This window comes from Ursus maritimus, unplaced genomic scaffold (genome assembly GCF_017311325.1).
Source record: "Ursus maritimus isolate PB19 unplaced genomic scaffold, ASM1731132v1 scaffold_6, whole genome shotgun sequence".
Lineage (NCBI taxonomy): Eukaryota > Metazoa > Chordata > Mammalia > Carnivora > Ursidae > Ursus > Ursus maritimus.
The window spans coordinates 34,439,531-34,450,738 of NW_024426774.1; the positions used below are offsets into that span (position 1 = coordinate 34,439,531).

Below are 11,208 nucleotides of genomic sequence, written 5' to 3' on the forward strand. Positions count from 1 at the left end.
TTTTTTTTTTTTTTTTTTAAACGAAATCCTAACCCTGGGAAAAGCTGGCCACTTATACAAGGACGTCGCTCTCCTGCAAGGGCATACTCTGCGCGGCTCCTGGGAAGCGAGTTGGGAGCGCGGCTTTGAAACCAGCTCACAGCAAGTGGACTCAGGCCTGCTTCCAACGTTTGACCCACGCTGCGAATTTGGTTTTTCCACCTCGGTCCTGGAGACTGTTTACCCCGTTGCCCTTGTCTAAAGCGGGCCAAACGACCGGGGGGTGGGTAGGAGGAGAGAGACTTTCCTCAGTCTGGCCCTGCTACCGCGATGCTCCGGGGACCTGTGCAGCAGGCGGATCCGGCCGCCACCATCCATCCCGCCCCTTCCCCAGCACCGACGCGCCGGCCACTCACAAACTCGAAGATGAAGAGCAGGTCTGGGAAAGTGGTGAAGACCGCGAAGCCGCTGGGCAGGGTGCTGCCCCCCGACGCCGCTGCGGGGGCCATGCCGGCGTGCAGGCGTCGGCCTCGGGACTGGATGCGCGCGGCTCCGGCTTGGCGCTGACCGCTCGCTTGCTCTGCGGAGCCCAGTGGCCCGGGCGCCCCCGCGCGCGGGTTAAGAGTAGGGGAGCCCCGGGCCGAAGAGGGAGGAGCCGCGGTCACCGCCCGCCCTGTCCCCGCCCAAGTCCAAGAGGCGCGCCACCGGGGATCCGGCCCGAGCGCCGCGGGTGCCGCCCGGACTCACCCGGAGGGCGCGCTGCGGGCTTGGGGCGCTGCGGGCGGGAGATGGGCTCCTGGGTCCCGCCTCCGACGCCACCTCCCACCTGGAACGGCACCAAGCCCCTTCGGCGAGGCGCTTCGCACGCTTTGCACGTGATCACCAACCCTTAAGAATAATCATCAATAACTAGATCCCTCCAAACTACCCACCGTGACACCCCTAGGGTCACCATTGCTTTAACTGTTCTTAAGTTGGTTCTCCTTCATCTTTCCGCTGGGTGCGCTTAAAATGCGACCTCCGCGTTCAGGCTGCAGGTGGGACGAGTTCTGCGCTCGGCTGGGCGTCTGCAGGGGCAGCGCTGAGACCAGCTCTGGCCCCCCACCCCTTCTCCCCGCGCCTTCGGAGCCCAGCGCGTGGTCCACTCCGCTGTGCGTTGGAGCTGCCAATCTGTCTGAGGGTAGGAGCTTGCTCTCAGCCCTGTGACCCCCGGAGGAGAGCTGCCGGTGGCGGTGCTGGGGCAAGTCTGCGTTGAATTCAAGGGTCAGGGAGGGGCACTTTTAGAGCAGAATTATCTCCTCTCAGAGGGGGTACCCTGGGGCCTCCGCAGGTAGGATGACTCCTCCCCATGTGCTCTGACTGCCTGGATCCTGTTTTGGTTTTGTTTGTTTTTTTCTGGACCACGATTTATTTATTCTTTTTTGCCTTTATTTTAAGATAAGTATCAGACTCCAGTAGTTGCCCATTTATTTTTAGATACTATTACAGTACTTTCTTCTACAAATCCTAAAGCCTAAAATCTGCTGGCAGTTCAGGACATGTCCCCAACTCAGACTCCCCAGTGCTGCTTTTCTCCCCCCTCCCCAAAGATTTTATTTATTTATTTATTTATTTATTTATTTATTTATTTATTTGACAGAGAGGGAGAGAACACAAGCAGGGGGAGCAGCAGAGGGAGAGGGAGAAGCAGGCTCCCTGCTGAGCAGGGAGGCCCGATGTGGGATTCCCTCCTGGGACACTGGGATCATGACCTGAGCAGAAGGCAGACGCTTAACCCACTGAATCACCAGGCCCCTCCCCAGTGCTTCTGCTGGCTTCACCCATAGCAAGCAGCAGGACATAGGGTTCCCCTCCCTCCAGTGGGACCTTCAGTCTTTCCCCTCTACACAGCTCTTTTTCTCCTAGTTCCTATGAAGAGAAGTAAATTCCTGGACACATTTCCCAAAGCAAAAATCCATGCCCATTAATGTGGGAAACAAAGGCAAAAGAAAGCTTAAATTTCCTTACTACCTATAACCCCCTGACATGTCCTTGAACCAGGCAGAGTGACCTTCCTCTAAAGAACCCAGCTGCCTCGATGTTAATGCTTTGCCGAGGGGGCAAAAGGCAATTTTAGCCTGACCCCCCAGATTCCTGTAAGTCTACTTTAACATACAAAAATTGCTTTGGCAACTTCCTTTATCTCTACCCCTCAAGATACATGTTGGCAATCATCCTCCAAGCACATGGCCCACTGACATACATCTGAAGAGCCTCATGACTGAGTTTTTACCAAATAGTAATAAATGACCTTTTCCTAACAATAGCTAGCCCCCATTCAGATCCTGGAACCTCGTTTCCAAAATACCCGGGAAGCTTGTGCTCTCCTTAACCCCCTCCTTGAAACTATATAAATCAGTTTCAGAAACTTGACACTGTATGATCGGTCGCTCCTCACGACCCCAGTGCAGCTCTTTCTACTCACAGGTCCTGTCCCCGTGCTTTAATAAAACCACTTTTTTGAGCCAAAGATGTCTCAAGAATTCCTTCTTGGCTGTAGAGTTCGAACCGTAACATCTTTCGTACGTCACCCGTTAGCTGTCCGTTCTGACCACTTACAGAGAGGGACCAGGCAATTGAAATGAGAAAATCCCACTATGCCTCTGTGAGCCTTCTTGGCGCTGCTGGCTCTGGGGGCCTGAGACCTAGGGTGCCATTGTGCCGAGGCCTATTGGCCCCTACCAGGTCCCCAGGGCCTGGACCTCTCCTGGCCAAGGTCAAGGGATGGCTTGTCCCTTGCTCTGTGAACACCTGTCTCACCTGCAGGCCTTTGCTTCTTGTTCATTTTCCTCACCATACTCTCCCTCCTGCAAGGGCATCTTCCATGTCCGTCCTCTGTCTGCCTGTCATTGTCCCTGTATATCACGTCTTGGGTGTCTAGCTAAGAACCCAGCTCATGGTAAATGCCCAAAGAATGGGTATCCAATGCCAGGATGGACCCAACCTTGTCTGAGCTGGCTGCCCAAGGAGAAAATTAAATGACTGTGAACGTAAAAAGTATTAGTCAGTAGAGACAGGTCTGTCTTGATTTCACAGCAGAGCTTCTGGAGGGTGCTCTGAGCTACTTGCTGATGATTATTTGGTTCATATTTATAAGAAGCCCAGGACCATACTTTGGTTTCCAGCAGGATATGAAAAAATAACCTTAGCCAATAATCACTCATCACAATGTCCTTGGTCTTCCTAGCACCACAGTGCGTGTGAATGTGAGGGTCTGTCTGGGTAGATCTGGGACTTTTGTCAAAATAATAAAATGGCCTAGGGCAGTTTTTAGAAAGTGGAAAATGACTATTGCTATGCCATCCTGAGGGTACAGGAGGTCACGTCCAGCTTTTACGCTAGGGGAAGGAATCAGGAAGGTGGAGAGGGACGTTTTCAGGGAAGGATTCACAGAACAGGAATGGCCAGTAAATAATGTGATTTGCTTTTGAGGTCTGTAGAATGATTCCCATTTTACTCATGAGGTATGGAGGCTCCGAGAGGTTAAGTAACTTCTCAAGGCCACACAGCTGGTGAGTGGTGGAACTCAGCCTTGAACCTGAATAACGCCATGTCTCCAAAGGTGCAAGCACTTGGTTGAGACAATGCTGAAAACGGGCAGTTGCCAACCAAATGCCATGCTCCATGCAGCCGCCCCGATCCTGTCTTAGCGGTCCTCTTGAACGTGGCAGTGGGCACCCGTCCTCTGAGGGATCTCTGCCTGTCTGATAGGGCTCTGGACTTTTCCTCCCCTGACTGAGTGCACAAGGTTGGAAGTCATCATTCCTGTTTATGGACAGGGAAGCTGGATGAAGGCCCGAGTTCAGAGAGCTACCCTGGGTCAGCACTTATCTTTCATAGTCACCCCACAGCCCCAGATTTTCGTGCATGGCATGAAGCCATGAGGGCACCTGCTGGGTGGATGGATTAATGACAGTCTCAGCTGCCTTGGCCCCAGGACGGCAGAGGGGAGTTAGCATTGCTGATGGCCTACTAAGTGCCCAGCACCACCATAAGCACCTGGCCCACAGGACCTCAGTTGAACCACACAGAGCCCTTCCTGGAGGTATCACCCTGCTGCACAGACTCAGAGTGGAGAGGAAATGTGCCCAGACCCCATGAAAGGCAGCTGGGCCTCCTGACTCTAGAAGGCAGACTACCCCCATTGCCTCCATGCCTGCTGCGTCAAATCCACACATTTAGAAACTAGAGGTGGAAACATGGACAGATGGACACCTGCTCCCTGTTGCCTCCAGTGGCCACAAACCACTGCCTGTGATCTTTTCCCCTTGTTCTCAACTTCTAGATTCATGTTTCCTGGTGCCAGGGAGACATGGCCATCCCCCACTCCCAGAGTCATCGCCAGGTTTTGAGATTCTCGGCACAGAACAGGGTTGTCACGGGCACGGGGACGGGGGGTGGAGGGTCTTTAAAGAGGAAGACAGAGTTCCTGCTCTCTAGGTGAGTTCCATCCAAAAGGGGCTTTATTCAAAGTCAATAGACATGGGGACCGGGCCCGCCCTGGGCACTTTCCCTGTCTCTGCAGACTGGCCTCGGAGAGATGGTACCTGGCCAGCTGCTCTGCGACTGGGGGGAGGGGGTGGGCACAGTCTCCTATTTCTGAGCGCCTCTTGGGTGCACTGAAGATGTGGCGGTCAAGTGAATAAAGGCCCCTGCCCTCAATCGTCCAATCACTTCAGTAAGCGCTGGGCAACAGGGACAGCCTGGGAGCAGGCCAGCCACCCTCCTGCCTTTTTGAAGCTTATGTGGCCCAGGAGACAGGTCCATCAGACACTGCCTAATAAATGTGTAATGAAGTTTGGTGCTGGAAGGAGAGTGCAGGGAGCCCCAGGAGCAGGTACCAATGCAGCCTGGCATGGCCTAGGGGTCAGGGGAGCTCGTGAAGGAGGGAGTGAGCGGTGGTTGCCCAGGGGGAGGGAAGAGAGCTGCTCTCCAGAGGAAGGGCATGTGCCAGGCCCCTGGCCCTCTCTGGGAGGAGGCAGGCACTGTTCCGCACAAGGAGAGGGCTGCAGGTATAAAGAAGGACATCCACATCACGGGTCCGAGGCACTCAGATAGGGGCAGAAGTTAGAGGGTGAACAGCCATAGGAGTCCAGGAGAGAAGGAAGTCAGCACAGGCAGCAAGTTCTGGAAGAAGAAGGCAGGACTTTTGCGGACAGGGAGTGAGAGGAGGGCCCGTGCAGACAAGAGGGAGAAGGGGAAGCAGGCGAAGGGAACAGCATGGATGAGTCTTGTGAGGCCCGGTGAGTCCTTTGATCTCTGTGGGGGCTCAAGGTGGCTCTTGGGGCCATCTGGAAAGGCCAAGGGCAGGCTGGGCTTAGGAGAAAAGAGGCAAAATTCAAAGGCAGAAAGCATACATCAAGCTTAGTCCTTTCCCCCTGTTCAGCCTAGAGAGTCATCGGGCTCATTGTCTCTGCCCCTTAGTGGGGTGGACTCTGTCCGTCTGCAGAGAGCTCAGCCCCTGACCTGGAGCTGCACCAGGAATTCGGCCCAAGTTGCCTGAAACATCGCAAATGTCGGATGCACAGAGCAGGGCTGGGCCAGTGGCTCCTCGGAATGTAGTCTCAGCAGGTTTGGGGCTGGCCTGCTCCCAGCTTAGCTCTTTCCTTCAAGGCTCCGCTTACAACACCCCTCAGATAGCCTTTGCCACACAACGTGTTTCTTAGACTCGGAAGCCGTTGTTGAGTAAATACCGGATTTAGCAGATGCGTCCCAGAGCCACCTTGTTCCCTGGGCCTTTCGCTCTCAAACTCACTGTAACCTGGGGCTTCCTCCACAGGCCTCCCCATGGGAACTGACCCCTCACGGATGACCAGGAGCCCACCTTCTAGAGAAGCCCTTACCCTCCGGCCATTGAGAGAATGAAGGAAACCTTTAAGCTCCCACTGGCCATGTTGGGGTGCCCGGGCTTACTATCTCTCCTCAGGATTTCTGTTTTTTGTCACACACACAAAAAATCCACTTACCCTTAAGGAAACATAGAAAAAGAGCATTGTATGAGTGCCCCTTGATTCTCCCCAATCAAGGCAACTCTTTTCATCTCTGCATATCATCTCTTAGAACTCATGAAGAAGCCGACTTGTTACCTCCTGGAGCTTCTATGTTCATTTAGTCACTTACTCATTCATTCAGCTTTAAATGCACCTTCCTGGTGAAACGTTCTAGAGTCTGGGCGCAGGTAACTAGGCTGGAAAGGGAGGTAGGTGTGGGAGCCTCGGTAGTGGAGGTGAGGCCAGCGTACCTGCAAGCCATCAGGGCCTTTGCCAAGGCCAGTGGGAGTTTACCTCTGGAGGAAGAGAGGGGAATCCAGCAGGTGCCCATGTTTCTTTGGTCTTGGGAATGTTTGGTTAGTACCCACTGCTCAGAACAGAGCCAAAAGAAACGGGTCCAGGGACCAGCCCAGAGATCTCAGAACTGGCCTAGGGACCCTGGAGATCTGGAATAGCATGAGGTCAGAAAACACAATAAAACCATAAAACCTCAACCAAGTAGAATATGAAACTTGGTGCAGAAGAAGAATGGAATATTCTTATGGAGAAGAGTAGGAACTTGCTAATTCATCTCTGGGTACCCAGTGCTTAGCACAGGGCCTGGTGCATAGGAGGGGCAATGAGTGTTTGTTAGACAGGGAGAGGGGTTGGGGGAAGGGGAGAGAAGGAAAGGGAGAGGGAAAATTAAGTATGTAGGAAAGCTTCTGGAAAGCTGATGGACCCTCAGACTCCACTGATCTTTTTTTGTTTGTTCCCAACCTCTTCTAATTTCCTATGTTGTTCCATTGGTTTCCTAAACTTGCCAACCGTGACATAATGTATGTCCTTTGGGTAAACTGATTCCTATCATGACAAACAGACCCGTTTTTCCAGCTCTTAACTGCCTTGGGTATTGGTCTATGACTCAGAGCAGCCAAGACCTTGGAAGAAAGAGTGGGGATCCCCTGCTTCCTCACCTGGATGACAGAGGAGGAGCCTCCAGAAAGGTGCATGACAGAGGTGTGCATGAAAGGGCCTGGCTGGAGAGGTGGACAGCAACCATAGCCTATGGGGAGGAGGGCTGGACTCCTCTCTCACGAGCCCGGCTGGTTTGGGGAGCAGTTCTGGCTGTGCAGAGCTGGCCATTGCATCATGGGAGATGGTTCAGACCCCATCACTTCTGCATCAACTCCCTGACTCATCTCCTCACAAACCCATCACCCCTGCAGACCCCACCATTTCCCCAAACCATCACTTCCCAGACCCCATCATCTCTCAGATCCATCATCTTTCCTAAACCCCATAAACATCCAAGAGACCGGGGCACCTGGGTGGCTTGATCAGTCGAGTGGCCAGCTCTTGATTTTGGCTCAGGTCATGGTCTTGGGGGTGTGACACTGAGCCCTGCACGGGGCTCCCTGCTTGGCTCAGTGTCTGCTTGTCCCTCTCTCTCTGTTCCTCGCCCCCTCCACTCTCTCTCTCTCTCTCTCTCTCAAATAAATAAATAGATACAAAATCTTAAAAACAAAACAGAAAAAAACCCCAAACATCAAAGATACCAGGATCCAGGCATTACCAGTTTCTCTGAGACAAGTTTTCTTCTTCACGGCCACCCCCCCGCACCCCCACCCCGGATCAGTTGCTCAGAGCGGGCAACTCTGTGGGAAAGGATGATCCATTCTCCAGGAGGCCTTGTGACCACATCCACTCCGCGTAGGAGAAGTCACCCAGACACACAAGGTCTGTGTTCCTACCGTAGGAGGCCACGCCAGTGCCAGAAAACAGTGGGCATTCGTGTGCTAACTGAGGATGATGGCCAGGCGAGTATTTTTTGGAGGTGAGAAGAGGACACTGTAGAACAATTCATGAAGCATAATTCATGTCTTTTAAGAAAATTTAAGTTTGAAAATGCATAAATAAGTAAGTACCTGGAAGGACAGAAGCCACACTTTTCACAGTGGTACCCTCTGGGGGCCGAATTGGTGGGTAAGGGCGAGGTGGGGCTGAGGGTAGAAAAGAGATGTCACTTTTTTCTTAAGTAGTGGACATAGCAAATGAACTTGTCATTGGAAAGCGCATCCCAGGAAAGCCCATCCGGGCTCCGGCCTGCTGGCCTATGGAGGTCTCTGTTCTGCCGCGTGGGGAACTCCTGTCTGCTACAGAGCCAGCTGGCGGGGGGGCAGGATCTCAAAGCTCCCCACTTCTAGAAACTTTATTTTTCTTCTGTTATACCCAAATGGCCCCGACCTCTAACAGGCTAGAGGTGTGGCTGGACAGAGATGGTTGCACATCCGAGGTCAGGGATAGGGCGGCATGCCTCCTGGCCCCTGGAGGCCCCTGGTTGACAAACACCCCATGTTCTTTGCTTGCTTGGGCTGCCTCAAGTCATCCGGTGGTTACAGCCCTCTCACCTTGGGGTTTCCTTCCCACAAGAAGAAACTGAGCGTTCAGCCATCTGACCTTCTGAACTTTGACCTCTGGCTTTCTCTTCTGCATATTGCCTCCCACAAAGATGGCCACAGCCAGGGTCAGGGCTGTGCCCCTAATTTTATCACAAACATCACCCTCCCAATGGTCCCATGTTGAATATACAACATAAAATGAGAGACCTTGGAGCACCCTTCGATCACAGACCGCGAACTCGAGACTTGGGTTAAAACTCTCCCTTTTGCTATGGACCCGCTGTATAACGTCAGACAGATTACTTGATTTCTGTACCTGGGTTTCCTTGTCTGTAAAATGGCAATAGCAGCCCCTCTCTCACAGCGCTGTTTGTGGATCACACGAGATAGTGTAGATAAAGTGTGTCGAGGGCCCTTTCGGTGCCTGCCGTGAGGTAAACTTCGAGATGGGAGAGCTGGTATTCAGTGGTGCTCAAAAATCCCGCTGGGATTCATCACCGACATGCATGTGCCTTTCACGTAGCTTCACTATTACACGTTTCTCCCTGACCTAGATGCGGATTCCATTAGAGAACATTCTGGCTCTCGCTCACACACCTGCCTCACTGCCTCATTTGGTAGTCACCGCCAGAGCCTGAGGCTGTTTCTGTTCCGTATTCTTTCAGTAAGTGGAAGTTTCTGTTCTAGTCACTGCAGGGCCACCAGCTGCGAATTCCTGTAACTCAGAACTGAGAGCCAACCCCACCGTCAGCAGGTGAGAACGAAACCAGCGGATGACCACGTGTGAGTGTCACTGCTGCCCGACTTTGAGCTCTTCAAGGGGTCCTCGTGGCCTCGCAATGCTCAGGAAGGACCACAAATTAGAAAAGGTCCCAGAACTTTCATCAGCAAATGCAATCTCTCAGCCCCGTAGAAACCCAGCCCGTGGTGAATCTGCTTTCTCTGTGGCTCGCCCCCATGGCTCCCACTGCGCCATCACCTGCTGCCGGACCAGATGACACTGGGAGCCAGTGGGACGCATCCTGTCCCGCCTCACCTGGTCTGAGTCACCCAGCTGGTCTGCTCTGGACGGTTCACCCTCTTGGGTCTGTGGGGGTGGTTGGGGTCCTTTCCAGCAGCCCCTCGGGGTCCCGAGCAGCCGCCCAGCCCAGAGGGCTCCATTGTGCTTTCATGAGAAGCTCTCACCTGCCGCTCTAGTACCACCTGCTCAGGGGGCTGGGTCCTCTCACGCCCCCTGCAATTGCACCTGGCTGGCTTCTGAGTCCCGCCCGGGAGGTGGAGGACTAGCGTGATCGCCTTTGCCAGCTCCTGCCCCTGCTCCTCCCCCACCGCTCCCCCATCCTGCTCATAACTTCCCTGCCCTTTGCACTCCTTCCATGACTATCTATGGGGGCCCCTCCCAGCCCCCAGATGCCTCGACTGCCAGTCTAGGACCCGCTCAGTCAGAAATCCTCTCTCCTTCTCTGGAGATCTCTCTCTTTTCTTGGGGGGGGGGCGGCACAGAGGGAGAGGGAGAGAGACTCTTCAGCAGACTCCCCACTGAGCACAGAGCCGATGCAAGGCTCCATCTCACCACCCTGAGATCCTGACCTGAGCGGAAATCAGGAGTCAGTTGCTTAACTGGCTGAGCCACCCAGGCGCCCCTGGAGATCTCTTGTAGTTACAAAATAGGTTTACGTCTTTCTACCGGTGATACAGCGTGGAAGTGTGTGTTGCTACTGCTGTGACCAGTAACGGGCTCCCTTTTGTCAAGTGTTTTCCTGTGCTCACTCTTTTACATATGTTATAATTGCCCAACAATTCTACTTAAAATTTTTTTCAATTGTGGTAAAATATACTTAATATAAAAGTTACCATCTGAACTGTTTTTAAGCATACAGCTCCATGGTAATAAATACAATCACATCACCGTGCAGGTGCCACCATCACCCATCCCCAGAACTCTCATCTTGTGAAACCAAAACTTAATGGGTAATTAAGCACCAACTGTCCGTCCCTCCTTCCCCCGCCCCTGGTGCCTGTCTGTATGCTGACTACTCATATAGTGGAATCATGCGGTATTTGTCTTTTTGTGACCGGCTTATTTCACGGAGCATAATGCCCTTAAGGTCCACCCGTGTCATCGCATGTGTCAGACTTTCCTTCCCATTTAAGGCTGAATACTATTCCAACGTGTGCATCTACCTTATTTTGTTTCTATATTTGTCCTTTGATGGACCCTTGGGTTGCTTCCACGTTTTAGCTGTTGTGAATGACGCTGCTGTGAACATGGGTGTGCAAATATATTTTTGAGACCCTGCCTCTAATTCCTGCAGGTATACACCCAGAAGTGGAATTGCTGTAGTTTACATTTTAATTTTTTGAGGAACCCACCATACTATTTTCCATAGTGGCTGAACTATTTTGCATTCCCACCTACAGTGTAAGAGGGTGCCAATTTCTCCACATCCTTGCCAACACTTGTTATGTTTTGGTCTTTTTTTATAGTAGTCATCCTGATAGGTGTGAGACGGCATTGTATCTCATGGTGTTTTGATTTGCATTTTCCTACTGATTAGTGATGTCGAGCATCTTTTCATTTGCTTATTGACCATTTGTACGTCTTTGGAGAAACGTCTGTTCAGGTCCTTTGCACATGTTTGAATCGAGTTGTTTGCTGAGTTTGTTGAGCATTGTTGGGGTGTTAGGAATTCTCTATACATTCTGGATGCCAACCCCTTATCAAAAATGTAACGTGCAAAAATTCTGTCTCATTTTGTGGGTTGCCTTTTTACTCTGTGGATAGTGCCTCTCGCACACAATTTTAAAATTTTCATGAA

The 11,208-nt window shown here is 52.3% G+C and overlaps 1 protein-coding gene across 2 annotated transcripts in view; it reads right to left on the reverse strand.

The window, feature by feature from the left end:
• Positions 1–631, reverse strand: part of MAL (mal, T cell differentiation protein) — a 24,139-nt gene extending 23,508 nt beyond the window's left edge. The window contains exon 1 of one of the 2 annotated variants that reach the window (XM_040623177.1): positions 396–631. In XM_040623177.1, coding sequence (XP_040479111.1) covers positions 396–488 — 93 coding nt within the window. In that variant the 5' untranslated portion in view covers positions 489–631. The remainder of the gene's footprint in view (positions 1–395) is intronic. The other variant, XM_040623176.1, reaches the window with a different exon arrangement.
• Between the last annotated feature and the right edge of the window lie 10,577 nt (positions 632–11,208).